General features: G+C 35.3%; 1 protein-coding gene across 1 annotated transcript in view; it reads left to right on the top strand.

Moving 5' to 3' along the window:
- LOC117324211 (alpha-mannosidase 2-like) overlaps positions 1-16,397 on the top strand; it is a 38,939-nt gene that overhangs the window by 7,483 nt on the left and 15,059 nt on the right. Inside the window, exons 6-15 of the mRNA XM_033879956.1 lie at positions 2,779-2,952; positions 3,814-3,994; positions 5,357-5,534; positions 10,193-10,374; positions 10,799-10,987; positions 11,518-11,617; positions 12,034-12,282; positions 12,593-12,714; positions 13,342-13,450; positions 16,197-16,331. Coding sequence (XP_033735847.1) covers positions 2,779-2,952; positions 3,814-3,994; positions 5,357-5,534; positions 10,193-10,374; positions 10,799-10,987; positions 11,518-11,617; positions 12,034-12,282; positions 12,593-12,714; positions 13,342-13,450; positions 16,197-16,331 — 1,619 coding nt within the window. The remainder of the gene's footprint in view (positions 1-2,778; positions 2,953-3,813; positions 3,995-5,356; positions 5,535-10,192; positions 10,375-10,798; positions 10,988-11,517; positions 11,618-12,033; positions 12,283-12,592; positions 12,715-13,341; positions 13,451-16,196; positions 16,332-16,397) is intronic.

Here is a 16,397-nt window from a genome sequence, read left to right as displayed (position 1 = left end):
TGTAAACAACATTTAGTTGCATGCATAAAGTATTTACCTTTTCAGACATATATAGTATTTCAGTGTATAAAGTATTGAAATTTCCATATACATTGTATATACCTGTATAATAATTGCATCAAGTTTAAATTAAGCTTTTCATGATATTTAGCTACATTAAGCTTTCATATAGACTATTAGTATTATAGTATTTAGCTGCATAGCTTTACATATACACTGTCATCCATAATTTCCTCGAAAATTTTTATGTATTTTGATTTTTGTTGTCTTTTTTTTGTATGGATGGCAGTGTATAGAATATTTAGCTGCATCAAGCTTTTAGCCATTAAAGAGTATTTCCATGAACATTGTAGCGAAATAATTTTAAAGTATTTACTATAATTTATAATAATGACTTTTCATGTAAACAACATTTAGTTGCATGCATTAAGTATTTCCCTTTTGCAACAAAGTATGAATATATCCATATAGCTCGTGTATTGTTACAGTAGTTAATTAGTATGTTATCATTGCCAATAAGTTCTCTGTATAGATAAATACATGCAACCACATATGGTAACATTTCAGCCTAGCTACTGAGAGATGATGTAAAGCATCTAAAGATTGAAAATGAAAGCACTTTTGTTTTACAAACTGGTGTTTTCAATGATATAATTCACCAGACACTGAGGATAAGATCACTTAAATATATATATACATATTGTTGATCCAGAATTGGCTCTGCATATATCCGTGAAAGGATTAATGTTTCTTAGTGTTGAATGCTGCAGAAGTTAGCTTGTCATAGGAGTAATCCTCAGCAGGTTAGCTCAGTGTATTTTTAGACTATGAGATAATTACATTTTCATTTTATTAATTTTAAGACAGTTTCATAAGGCTTGTAATAGCTGGTGACTATACTACCTAACAGAAATATGTGTATACATAGAAGAATAGTTAATTTACACAGGATTATATAATATAATATATAAATATAAATAACTTATGCTTGAAATATGCATGTCTAAATTTTGAAGGAAATCTTGTGATTTGTGGCAAGCTAGCCTGAAGTCAATCAACAATCAAGAGACATGCTACAGAGTCATTAGTTTTAACCAAAGATGCGAAGCCTAGTTTGTAAAATATCTTTAATATTTTTATTTTAGGTGGTGTTTCTATTAGACACCAGTGTCTTTATATGACCTTGGATGTTGTGGTGTAACAGGGTCACAGAACTAAACCAGTCTTTCAGGGACATAGTTTGTAGAATGATATAGTTTTCTATATTATGGTCAAATGACTGTTACGATATATACTAGAGAATATCACCTGTAATCTTGATATTATGATAAAGGTAGACTGACAAAAAGAAATACATTTTGTATCTCAAGTTTTCCCATTTGGTAAGTTGCTGTTAGTTCTGTAATTTAAAAGAAATAAATTTGTGAATTTGGATACAAAACCAGGTATGTCAGATAAAGTTTTATTTAGTTTTCCAAGTACAGTTAGTGTTCTTTATCATTACCTATTATAGTTTTAAAACAAACAATTTATAGTGTTGAAATTTCTGCTTTCTGTTTAACTGTTCATGATAATGTGTGACAATATATAAATAAGTTGTTTATTATATATGTCACCATAATAATTATATAATTCTGATGTTTACAATGTAGGTATTAATTTGATATCATTATGTCATTTACATTGTAGGTTTAAACATCACTTTGTCATTTACAATGTAGGTATTAATATCACTTTGTTATATACAATGTAGGTATTAATATCACTTTGTCATTTACAATGTAGGTATTAATATCACTTTGTCATTTACAATGTAGGTATCAATATCACTTTGTTATATTTACAATGTAGGTATCAATATCACTTTGTTATATTTACAATGTAGGTATCAATATCACTTTGTTATATTTACAATGTAGGTATTAATATCACTTTGTTATATTTACAATGTAGGTATCAATATCACTTTGTTATATTTACAATGTAGGTATTAATATCACTTTGTTATATTTACAATGTAGGTATTAATATCACTTTGTTATATTTACAATGTAGGTATTAATATCACTTTGTCATTTACAATGTAGGTATCAATATCACTTTGTTATATTTACAATGTAGGTATTAATATCACTTTGTTATATTTACAATGTAGGTATTAATATCACTTTGTCATTTACAATGTAGGTATCAATATCACTTTGTCATTTACAATGTAGGTATTAATATCACTTTGTCATTTACAATGTAGGTATTAATATCACTTTGTCATTTACAATGTAGGTATTAATATCACTTTGTTGTTTACAATGTAGGTATTAATATCACTTTGTCATTTACAATGTAGGTATTAATATCACTTTGTCATTTACAATGTAGGTATTCATATCACTTTGTTGTTTACAATGTAGGTATTAATATCACTTTGTTATACAGTATTTACAATGTAGGTATCAATATCACTTTGTTATATTTACAATGTAGGTATTAATATCACTTTGTCATTTACAATGTAGGTATTAATATCACTTTGTTATATTTACAATGTAGGTATTAATATCACTTTGTCATTTACAATGTAGGTATTAATATCACTTTGTCATTTACAATGTAGGTATTAATATCACTTTGTTATATTTACAATGTAGGTATTAATATCACTTTGTCATTTACAATGTAGGTATTAATATCACTTTGTCATTTACAATGTAGGTATTCATATCACTTTGTTATATTTACAATGTAGGTATTAATATCACTTTGTCATTTACAATGTAGGTATCACACCAAATATCAGCTGGGCTATTGACCCATTTGGTCACTCCACAACAATGACCTACTTACTACAACGATCAAACCTCCAGAAAATGGTTATCCAGAGAGTTAGTTATGCAGTCAAGCAACATTTGGCATCAGAGAAAAACCTGGAGTTTTACTGGACACAGGCCTGGGGTATTTTTTTTAAAAAGTTACTGAATCATGAGAGGTTTTGATGGTCACCATGCAGTGTAATAAATAAAATTTGTAAAACAATGTCCCTTAGCAAATAATTCCACTCACAGGTAGCTTTCGACCACGACCTGATGGCCTTCTTCAGCCCTAACTGTGGTCAGGAGTTTTCAGTGATTCACGGTTAACTGTTATGTTTTATCATTATCATAATTCATACACATTGTATCTCCATAACAATTGAAGAAGAAGAAGGCATTTATAATTCATAAATGATAATGAGACATTTTTATGATCAAAAGGAGTCAAATATGTAATCTAATAGAAGCCCACATACACGGTGTCGACTGTGATATTTCGTAATATGTTGATACAAAGGTCTTTCTAGTGTGTTGGAATGTTAAAATGGAAGAACCTTAGCTTGACTAACTATTTCTTTATGTAGACCAAAAGTTGTCTCATTCTGTAGGTGTTGAATGTTATATTTCTCCCTGTAGACCAAAAGTTGTCTCATTCTGTTAGTATTGAATGTTCTATTTCTCCCTGTAGACCAAAAATTGTCTCGTTCTGTAGGTGTTAAATGTTATATTTCTCCCTGTAGACCAAAAGTTGTCTCATTCTGTAGGTGTTGAATGTTCTATTTCTCCCTGTAGACCAAAAGTTGTCTCATTCTGTAGGTGTTAAATGTTCTATTTCTCCCTGTAGACCAAAAGTTGTCTCATTCTGTAGGTGTTGAATGTTATATTTTCCCCTGTAGACCAAAAGTTGTCTCATTCTGTAGGTGTTAAATGTTCTATTTCTCCCTGTAGACCAAATGTTGTATCATTCTGTAGGTGTTTAATGGTTTCTTTTCTCTTTTTGTAGACCAGACACATACCACTGCCAGTCTATGTCACATGATGCCCTTCCTGTCCTATGCTGTACCATTTTCCTGTGGCCCTGATCCTCAAATCTGCTGCAAATTAGATTTCATCAGAAACAAGTGTTACTATGGAATGCAAGCAGTGCCACCCATTCGTGTTGATGACAGCAATGTGGCTTATCTGTATGTATGAATGGCAGCTTTCACAATACACTTGCCTTAGATTTGGGAACTTAATGTAAAATTTATTATTTATTTATTTGTTTGGTTACATTTGTTGTCTTATGAACAGCTAAAGTCATTATGAGGCAGGTCCCTCTGTAGTAGCTGGTGGCTACCTCACTGAACAACATATAAGAGGCTTATCACATGCCACCCAGTGCAATTAAGGTAAAGTGTCTTGCTCAAGGACACAACCATGTTATCACTTATCCTAATGATAAGTAAGTAGTGGACAAAATAAATATATGAAATCATATAACTACATTGTAATGTTTTATGATACATATTATTTTACGCTTCTTATACTAAAGTATTTTTTTTAATTTGGAGAATAGTTTATGAAATTGTTCTTCTAAACAATCATCAATACACAGAAAGAAGTGTTATACATAAATGTATTATAATAACTGGTTACTTTTGTGGGCACCTGTTAAGTACAGAAGTTGCAGTTGCATGATTACATGACTGCAAAATATCATATCACAAAAGAATTTAACTCCCATTAGGAGCCAGGTTAGATAATGTTACAGGTATATGAGTTATGTGATGATGTTTGTTCATGCAGTGTTGTAATTTAATACACATTTATGGGTGTGACTGTACCAATTATCTCATGTTGTGCAGATTCACATGCATGGCTGCACCTTCGTGAAATTCTCAGTTCATGATCATTAAACCTTGTAGAAAAATTGCTGTGGGTGTGTGAGGGGAGCACATTTGTTAATGATCTGCCTATAGACTGGAAAAACTGTTATTACTTCAGAATCAGCATGGGTCAATATCATACTAGTTCCTAAATTAATCTGGGGCTATGTGCTTCTGTTTTGTTTGTGGATACCAGAGTTGATCAAAGTTAAGCAGTTCTGGTTTGTAAAGTGTAAACCAACCACACTAAAGTGTTTTACACAGTTTGAATGAGATTGGAAGCAACGAAGATTAGTTATAACAATAGATATTGAAACAGCTGCTGCAACAAGAATATATCGAACCTCTTCAAGGAAAAAATTACCCCCGACACTGATATCTGGTAAAATTATGGCAGTTGTACATATTAATAAAATTATTGCTGAATGGATACTTATTGCATTGTACATGTAACAAGCCAGGTGGAAAGCTTTGTTTTTCCACACATGCTAAGCAATGCAATTTGACTTAGGATATCAGAACATATAAAATCACAAAGACATTTATTAGCAAATCAGAAAAAAATTCAACATGCTGAAGTTACTGTTACACAGGTATATCACGGTTTAAGAGATTTTCAGTTAGATTTTTCTATATACATGTATAAGTTATTTCTTGTTACATTTTCCTTTGTTATAGTGCAGAACAACTGTGGGAGGAGTTCCAGAAGAAGGCAGAGTTGTATAAACATGGCGTTTTACTAGTTCCTCATGGTGACGACTTCTACTACAGTGATGCTACAGAGTGGGACAAACAGTTTGGTAACCTCACCAAACTCATCAACTACATTAACACAAACCCTCAGATGAAGACAAAGGTAAGGGGATGCAATCAATGTTGAGATATACCAAGATCTTAAGATATCTCTCCAACCCAGATTTATTTTATTGATGAGAGGGAAGGGAGTATATTTATTTGAGCTCCCACTCACTTTGCATTTATTTAAGCCTACTATCAACAGATCTATCATCACTATAGAGGTCTCTGTGTCCATTGTCTGTCCTTCCATCATCCATTGTTATGCAGTCCTAAACAGTTCTTGTTATCACTATCCATTGAGATGTACTAGATGGATCATTCTCTTATTTTAAATGAATGTTTTCCTTTTTCTGTAATCATGCCCTTTTGATTTTTGTACTGATAAGAAAAATGATATGGTTGACAGATTGCCATCTTAGATTTTGGCAATCATCAAAGTTTGTTTACTTACCACTATTTCTGGAAGAACACTGGAGAGATATTTCTCAAACTTCACAATATCATGTATGAGTTCAATTTTGAGTCAGGTCTGGAAATAAAAATGGCCAATAAGTGGCCATCTTGGATTTTGAAGGTTGTAGAATTTGTTACTACTATTATTCAGAAAGTTCTTCTTCAATTAGATCTTTCTAATTAGACTTCATAAGTAAGTTCTGCTTGTTTTCCAATTAGTAAGAGGATGATGGAAAAGAAGGATAGTAGAGGAAAAGATCATTTATATATTGGTGTTACCAAAAGATGTGAAATTTAATCTTGAATTTATGGAAACAAATTCTGACTATGCCTGTATGCATGTAGCATAAAAGATTTTCCTGTTGTATATGGTGATTTTTTTTATTCAAATGAAGATGTTTGGAACAATGTCAAAATTTAGATTAGTATTTTATTGTTAATTACCATACTGTAAATGTATGTATTTTAGCGGAAATCTTATTTTATCGATTCTTGAAGAATTTCCGCTATATATATTAAGATTATGCTAATTGAAGTTTCTGTATACTGTAAAATTTCCACGCCGCGAACATTTCCACTTTTACAGTATGGTCTTTTTAGGTCACCTGAGACAAAGTCTCAAGTGACCTATTCTAATCCCCTTTTGTCCGTCGTCGTGCGTCGTCCGTCGTGCGTCGTGCGTCCGTAAACAATTTACATTTTCGACTTCTTCTCCAAAAGCCCTTAACCAAATTCCATGAAATTTGGCAGGAAGCTTCCATGGGCAAAGGTCAACCAAAATTGTAAATTATATGGTCCCCAACCCCCAGGGGCCTGAGGGGCGGGGCTAAAAAGGGTCAAATTGACTAAAAAATCTTCTTCTCTACTCTCAGATATGGTGGAATCAGACACTCTTCATAGATGGAATGGTCTTAAGGTGCTTTACTTAAATTGTGAATTTCATGACCCTGGGGTCTCAAGTTTGCCCCTGGGGAGGGGGTAAACTTTACTATAGTTTATATAGGGAAATCACATTTTTAGCCCACCATCATCAGATGGTGGGCTATTCAAATCGCCCTGCGTCCGTGGTCCGTCGTCCGTCCGGCCGTCCCTCCGTCCCTCCGTCCGTCCGTCCGTCCGTAAACAATTCTTGTTATCGCTATTTCTCAGAAAGTACTGAAGGGATCTTTCTCAAATTTCATATGTAGGTTCCCCTTGGTGCCTAGTTATGCATATCGCATTTTGAGACCTATCGGAAAACAACATGGCCGACAGGCAGCCATCTTGGATTTTGACAATTGAAGTTTGTTATCGCTATTTCTCGGAAAGTACTGAAGGGATCTTTCTCAAATTTCATATGTAGGTTCCCCTTGGTGCCTAGTTATGCATATTACATTTTGAGACCAATCGGAAAACAACATGGCCGATAGGCAGCCATCTTGGATTTTGACAATTGAAGTTTGTTATCGCTATTTCTCAGATAGTACTGAAGGGATTTTTTTCAAATTTCATACGTAGGTTCCCCTTGGTGCCTAGTTATGCATAAAGCATTTTGAGACCAATCAGAAAACAACATGGCCGACAGGCAGCCATCTTGGATTTTGACAATTGAAGTTTGTTATCGCTATTTCTCAGAATGCACTGACGAGATCTTTCTCAAATTTCATATGTAGGTTCCCCTTGGTGCCTAGTTATGCATAAAGCATTTTGATACCTATTGGAAAACAACATGGCCGACAGGCGGCCATCTTGGATTTTGACAATTGAAGTTTGTTATCGCTATTTCTCAGAATGTACTGAAGAGATCTTTCTCAAATTTCATATGTAGGTTCCCCTCGGTGCATTGTTATGCATATTGCATTTTGAGACTAATCGGAAAACAACATGGCCGACAGGCAGCCATCTTAGATTTTGACAATTGAAACTTGTTATCGCTATTTCTAAGAAAATGCGAAAGGGATCTTTCTCAAATTTCATATGTAGGTTCCCCTCAGTGCCTAGTTATGCATATTGCATTTTGAGACCAATCAGAAAACAACATGGCCGACAGGCAGCCATCTTCGATTTTAACAATTGAAGTTTGTTATCGCTATTTTTCAGAAAGTACTGAAGGGATCGTTCTCAAACTTTTTTGTAAGTTCCCCTTGGTCTGTAGTTCTGCATATTGCATCTTGGGACCATTAGGAAAACAACATGGCCGAAAGCCAGCCATCTTGGATTTTGACAATTGAATTTTGTTATCGCTATTTATCAGAAATGGCTGAAGGGATCTTTCTCAAATTTCATTTGTATGTTGCCCTCTGTGCCTAGTTATGCATATTGGATTTTGAGACCAGTCAGAAAACAACCTGGCCGATAGGCAGCCATCTTGTATTTTGACAATTGAAGTTTGTTATCGCTATTTTACAGAAGGTACTGAAGGGATCTTTCTCAAATTTCATATGTAGGTTCCCCTTGGTCCCTGGTGTTGCATTTTGGGACCAATCCGAAAATAACATGGCCGACAGACAGCCATTATCGCTAAATCTTAAATTTTATATATAGGTTCCCCTTGTTTGAAAAGTACTAGAGGGCTGTTTCTGAATTTACACTGATTAGTAACACTTAGAGGAAGGGAAAAGTAGAGAAAAGATCAATCTGACATGGAACCTATAAAGATCATTCAATGGTGGGCGCCAAGATCCCTCTGGGATCTCTTGTTGACTTTTATTTGTTTAATTTCTATTGGGATTCATTTTAATTTGGTAAACATTGTCAGCATGGGATGACAGTTTGATGGCATGCACATGTTGGCCCTGACTGACCCCCAGGGGCTAATGGGCGGGGCTAAAAAGGGCCAAATTGACTGAAATTTCAAAAATCTTCTTCTCAAGACGAAAATAAGGTGGAATCAAATACTCTTTATAGTTGGAAGGGTCTAAAAGTGATTTACTAAAGTTGTGAATTTCATGACCCTGGGGTCTCAAGTTTGCCCCTGAAAGGGGGTAAACTTTACTATAGTTTATATAGGGCAATCACATTTTTGACTATAATATGTTTGATTTCTATTGGAATTCATTCTAATTTGGTTAACATTATCAGCTTGGGATGGCAGTTTGAGGGTATGCATATGTTGGCCCTGACTGACCCCTAGGGGCTGATGGGCGGGGCTAAAAAGGGCCAAATTGACTGAAATTTCAAAAATCTTCTTTTCAGACCGAAATAAGATAGAATCAAATACTGTTTATAGATGGAATGGTCTTAAGGTGCTTTACTAAAATTGTGAATTTCATAACCCTGGGGTCACACATTTACCCCTGGGGAGGGGGTAAATTTTACTATAGTTTATATAGGGAAATCACATTTTTGACCGATTTGTTTGATTTCATTTGGAATTAATTCTAACTTGGTTAACATCTGCAGCATGGGATGAAAGCTTGATAATATGCACATGTTTGCCCTGACTGACCCCTAGGGGCTGATGGGCAGGGCCAAAAATGGTCAATTTAATTAACTGAAATATTTCAAATCTCAGGTGACCGTTAAGGCCCATGGGCCTCTTGTTATGGTAAGTCTTCGACGCTTTAACTCTTCATGACACGAAATTGAAGTGCACCAAAATAAGTATGTGTACAAGGGCTAATTTGTGAGCCTCATATTGAGAGATTTGAATTTTGCCATACATATTGTATTATTTTTTAACATAATCCCCTTCAGTATCATTACACTTTAATATTTGCCAGCAGTGTTTAAGGGCCTAAATGCTGCTTTTATAGAACTCCTTTTCTTGGCTGTTCTGAAAGCCATCCACTGCATGTTAGGATTAGGGTGGCTGAAATAGCTGTTTTAAGTTTTGGAAAAAGATTAAAGACTGATGGAGCGAGATCAGGTGCATAAGGCGGATGCTCAATCAATTTAAAGCCACCATTGTGAATGGTAGCCATGGTAATGAGAGATTCTTTCACCCTAACCCTAACCGATTTTGTCCATTTTTCAAAACCTGCTTGTCTTGTTTACTTTAGAGTACTACCTTGTGATATAAATTAACCAAATGAGACCAGTCCTTGGGTAAACCGCCCTTTATAGTCAGAGAGCAGTAGGACTTAAAAAGAACATCCTTGAGTACCTCCTTCAATACGAGGCTCACAACTTATCAATCAGCCCTTGTAGGAGTTCTGCCATATACCTTAGTTTAAGGCCAGTACCAAACACAATATAGGGGTTAAATATAGAGGTCCAGCCTGCCTCATTATTTCTAATCTTTTTATACTTCAGCACTTGTGATTTTCTTCCATTATTTTACAGATAAGATTCGGAACACTGAGTGATTATTTTACCGCAGTGGAAAAGAGATCAGCACTTAATATACCTACACTGGCCGGAGACTTCTTTACCTATACTGACCGTTCTGACCAGTACTGGAGTGGCTACTACACATCCAGGCCACACCTTAAACACATGTCTCGCAAACTCCAAGCCATTCTCAGGTAGTAACTCATTAGGTTGTATATATTGGCCACATGTATAAGTTTACAGACTTAAACAATTTATTTTCGAAGGTTTTGGTTTGTGATACTATGATACTATAATAAAAAGATGGCAATTCTGTTCTACATGCATGTAGGTTTCATGCCCTCACCATGAAGTGGTCTGGCACAGGCTTGAAGTGTTACACTTTATTTGTCCATCACACCAGAATTTTTTCAGAATGTGTTATAGCAAAAATAGTTCCTTTTTGGTCCAACTTCATGCTGTGTCATATTTTTTTTCAAATCTTGATAAATTTTGAAGTTGAGTAATAAATGACTTGAATATCATATGAATGCTTTCCTCTGTCACAAAGAAAATATTTGGCATTCTGTGCCAGCTTGTTTTATAATACCCTTAGTTTTTGGTTGTAATTGTTAACAGGTCAGTGGAAATTCTGTTTTCTCTGTGTCTTGCCCAGGCAATACACACAAGAACAATTGAACACATAGTAGAAATACTGAAAGATTCTACCAAGCTCCAGTCCTACAGACAGACATTGTCTTTGTTTCAACACCATGACGCCATTACTGGAACTTCAAAAAGAAAAGTTGTTAGAGATTATGGAGACAGGTGAGAAAATATCTTGTAATAAAATCTCTAGCAGTACAAAATCTCTTGTAGTCATGGCAGTATAAAATCTATTGTAGTCATAGCATGGCAGTACAAAATCTCCTGTAGGCATGGCAATAAGGAATCTCCTGCAGGCATGTCAGTACAAAATCTCCTGTAGTCATGGCAATAACAGATCTCCTGTAGGCATGGCAATAACAGATCTCCTGTAGTCATGGCAGTACAAAATCTCTTGTAGTCATGGCAATAACAAATCTAAGGCATGGTAGTACAAAATCTCTAGTAGTCATGGCAATAACAGATCTCCTGTAGGCATATCTTGGCAATACAAAATCTCTTGTAGTTATAGCAATATGGAATCTCTTGCAGGCATGGCTGTACATAATCTTCTATAGGCATGATAGTAAGAATATTTTATAACTTTCTGTGGCCTGTAGATTTGATTGATAAATTCAATGGTAAAACAACTATTTTCCTTTATGTTGGTCCCATTGTTAACATGTTGTATATAGATATGTTCCTACCTACAGATTGCAGAGTGCTTTTGATGGTCTTTCTACTTCACTTGGTTCACTGATGGCAAACATGCTTAATGCCAAGGACCATGTTAATCCTGTAGAAGTGCATTTGGTAGGTATATTTAAGATAATCCTGCTAAACCCTATAGGACAGACATTACTGAATTAGCTAGATCTCTGTTTACCTCAATAGACAGAGCAATGGAGGAATGGTGTAATACTGTTGATCAGCGTCTAGTGGTGTTCACATAAACTTTATGTACTTTGGTTTTATACTGATTTTGGATGTAGGCTGATCTCTGTTTATGCCTTACATGAAAAATACAGAAAAGATATGAGGCTAATAACAAAACAGCAGCCATGATTGAAGGTTGCTGTCTTTAATGAAAAAGTAGACTACCAAATTAGTCAGACAAAGTTACACCTATCAATTTTTATGTTTATGCAGAATTTTCATCATAGAATTTTAAAAGTAAAAGAATGAAATATTGATGTTTTTTTCCCTAAAGATATAATTGCAAATTATAGATGAGTGAATGGACTAGCTATGACAAGCTTCTGACAAGGAAAACTATTGTAATAGACGGGTCTCAGAACATGTACCAGGTCCATATCGTGGTGTACAACAGTCTCCCACATAGGAGAAAAGATGTGGTGGTGTTACGTGTTACAGAGCCAAAGGTCAAGGTCATGGACCGGAGCACACATCAATACTTATCCTGTCAGGTCAATCCTGTGTGGAGTACCAAAGGCACACTTCAACTGGATGTTTATGAGGTATTGAAGTATTTCAGATGTGAAGGTAATAATCAAGCAAACAAATCATAGATTAGTTTATTTCTTGAAAAAATTAGTAATTCATTTTGTCTGTTTAATGCTTGTGTTTAATGCTTGATAGTGAGCATACTTTATACTTGTGTTGCTTCGGTATTTTAAAGGCCAAGATGACTAATTTGGAACTAGATCTTACACTATAGACAGTACACGTGTTTGGTAAAGGTTGATTTATTCTAGATTTTAAATGAAATTTATAGAAAATTAGATGAATACAATCAATTTGTTAATTAATCTGTTTCTTTTGTTCCAGCTGGTATTTGAAGTAGATTTACCTCCCCTGTCAATCAGAACCTTTGCCTTGATAAGTGATAGTGATTATCTCCCGACTATGGCTACACTTTCAGTGCCACTGTCACAAATGCCAGATTTCAGGTATGGTAATGTCTCTCCGTCTCAAGGTCACGTATCTCATTTACATATCTCTCTGTCTCAAGGTCACATACATGTTTACATATTTCTCAATCTCAAGGTTACATAACTCATGTACATATCTCTCAGCCTCAAGGTCACATATCTCACTTGCATATCTCTTTGTCTCAAGGTCACATATCTAATTTACATAACTCTCTGTCTCAAGGTCACATATCTAATTTGCATATCTCTCTGTCTCAAGGTCACATATCTCGTATACATATCGCTCTACATCACAATTTGTTTATGATAACTATAATGTTGATGTATGTAGCTCCTCGTCTTCATGTTACTTGAGTCTCCATAAATAATACCATATATTGAACAATCTTGTTCTTATACCGCAGCCTCCCAAAACACACATACGCACTCACCACACGCATGCATGTCGCACACACGGGAGGCCGTCCTTAAATGACCTTAGCTGTTAATAGGACGTTAAACAAAATAAACCACACCAAACCAAACTGATGTTATAATCTTATTATTTGTCAAATACACATGTATGTTTACAAAGTTTAAGGTATGTTATTTTCCCTGCTGTTTGTTGGTAGTGTACTTGTCATTATCACGTTATCTGTTGTACAGTGACAGTGATAGCCCAGACTTCACCTTATCAGTTATAAAGGATGTGTTATTCACCATAGAGAATTCATACCTGTTGGCATCGTTTTCTACCTGTACAGGGAAACTGCAGGTAGGTATAAATAATATCAAGCTTTAAACTTATGATATCAGCATCAAAATTACCAAAATTCATAGGACAGGATTGGTTAATACATCATATGGTAAGGAGGCATTGTAAATTAGGCCAGCCAGAGGACAGAAGTGGTCCATACCCACATCATGTGATGTAATTAGGAGGACAGAAGTGGTCCATACCCACATCATGTGATGTAATTAGGACAGAATTGGTCCATACCCACATCATGTGATGTAATTAGGAGGACAGAAGTGGTCCATACCCACCTCGTGTGATGAAATTAGGAGGACAGAAGTGGTCCGTACCCACATCATGTGATGTAATTAGGAGGACAGAAGTGGTCCATACCCACATCAGTTGATGTAACTAGGACAGAAGTGGTCCATACCCACATCATGTGATGTAATTAGGAGGACAGAAGTGGTCCATACCCACATCGTGTGATGTAATTAGGAGGACAGAAGTGGTCCATACCCCCATCATGTGATGTAACTAGGACAGAAGTGGTCCATACCCACATCATGTGATGTAATTAGGAGGACAGAAGTGGTCCATACCCACATCATGTGATGTAATTAGGACAGAAGTGGTCCATACCCACATCATGTGATGTAATTAGGACAGAAGTGGTCCATACCCACATCATGTGATGTAATTAGGACAGAAGTGGTCCATACCCACATCATGTGATGTAATTAGGACAGAAGTGGTCCATACCCACATCATGTGATGTAATTAGGAGGACAGAAGTGGTCCATACCCACATCATGTGATGTAATTAGGAGGACAGAAGTGGTCCATACCCACATCATGTGATGTAATTAGGAGGACAGAAGTGGTCCATACCCACATCATGTGATGTAATTAGGAGGACAGAAGTGGTCCATACCCACATCATGTGATGTAATTAGGACAGAAGAGGTCCATACCCACATCATGTGATGTAATTAGGAGGACAGAAGTGGTCCATACCCACATCATGTGATGTAATTAGGACAGAAGTGGTCCATACCCACATCATGTGATGTAATTAGGAGGACAGAAGTGGTCCATACCCACATCATGTGATGTAATTAGGACAGAAGTGGTCCATACCCACATCATGTGATGTAATTAGGACAGAAGTGGTCCATACCCACATCATGTGATGTAATTAGGAGGACAGAAGTGGTCCATACCCACATCATGTGATGTAATTAGGAGGACAGAAGTGGTCCATACCCACATCATGTGATGTAATTAGGACAGAAGTGGTCCATAACCACATCATGTGATGTAATTAGGAGGACAGAAGTGGTCCATAACCACATCATGTGATGTAATTAGGAGGACAGAAGTGGTCCATACCCACATCATGTGATGTAATTAGGACAGAAGTGGTCCATAACCACATCATGTGATGTAATTAGGAGGACAGAAGTGGTCCATAACCACATCATGTGATGTAATTAGGACAGAAGTGGTCCATACCCACATCATGTGATGTAATTGTATGTCTACCTTTGTGTTTTGACTGTAATGTCAAATATAAGCACAATGTCAGAAGTCAAACACCAGTACAGTGGAGCCCACTTATTATTATATTCTACTTTCTAGAGAAAACTATTATAATAACTGGGATATTATAATAACCGAGCAAGCAGTTATATGCCCCTTGAACTGGAAGTTTGGGCCCATTACGATTGTAAGACTTACGACTAAGTGTAGAAAGAGGAGAAAAACACAAAAATAACATGATTATACAAAAATTATGTAACAACTGATATAAAAATTATTGAATTAATTGATAATCAATTGATAAAGATGTTGATATATTTGTAATTATGTCATCAAAATCAAGGTACAATGCCACAGCATATTTCTACGTTCAAATTCAATCTCGGTCCGAAATTATATTAAACTGGACTCAGAGAAGTATTGGAATGTAACATTCAGTTGAATGGATCAGTTTTAGATTGAAATAATACATCATTTATGATGATTTGTCGAATTTCTGATCAAAACATTAATTTTGTTACCTCCTCATAAACATAACATTTTGCGGTGAGATGCTCATCACATGACAGTCACATGAACTGCAGTCAGGCAGGGTCAGCTTTTTAGTCCAAGCAAAACTGGTATTTCAGTGAATATATTGGCCTTTGGGATGTCAGTAGATAGAATTAATTAAAATTTCAGAATGCATTCGTCCAACAGCATATTTATGACAATCACATTTACATGCTTGGTAGGAACCATTTCCAGTGCCATCCTCAGGCAGTAATTAGCTAATGACTTGTCCAGGTGTCAAATATGACCACTTACCTGGGGTTACAGCTAACAAAAATAATTAAGGATAGAAAAAAAATGTTAAAATAAGCAGGATTCACATTGGACCATATCATTTATAATAAACAGGATATTTTTACTTAATTTATATTAAGAATTTTTTTAATTCATGGTACATGGAAATAATATTACTGTATAATAAGCAGAATATTATGATATTGGATATTATATATATACATGTAACAATAAGTTGGATCCACTGTATAAATAATATCAGTACTGTACAAATATTAAGCTGGCGCAAGTTATCAACCAAAAATTGAAGTTACAATGTACTTGACAAATCGAAGAGATTTGAAAAAAAGTAATGTGGAAAATTCCCATCTTTCCATCAATATAGAAAAGGTTTGATGGGCATGATGTTTTTTGTACACTGTTTTCACCAAGCTAGTTAATGTCATTGGTTCTTCAGTATATCACAAGAAAATCTGATGGGCAAACATTGAGGTCAGAGGTCAAGTTCATGACTTATGGAACAGGATCAAAGTATAATGTCTTCCAAGATAAAAGTGGGGCGTACACCTTTCAACCTGATGGACCAGCAAAGGTAAGCAGTATATCCCAGGGGCATTCATGGACCTTGTAGAATTAATAGTCAGAATATCATATAATG

The sequence above is a fragment of the Pecten maximus genome, chromosome 3 (assembly GCF_902652985.1).
Source record: "Pecten maximus chromosome 3, xPecMax1.1, whole genome shotgun sequence".
NCBI lineage: Eukaryota > Metazoa > Mollusca > Bivalvia > Pectinida > Pectinidae > Pecten > Pecten maximus.
Note: the sequence above shows the minus strand (reverse complement) of the source record. Positions and strands in the feature narration are given on the sequence as shown.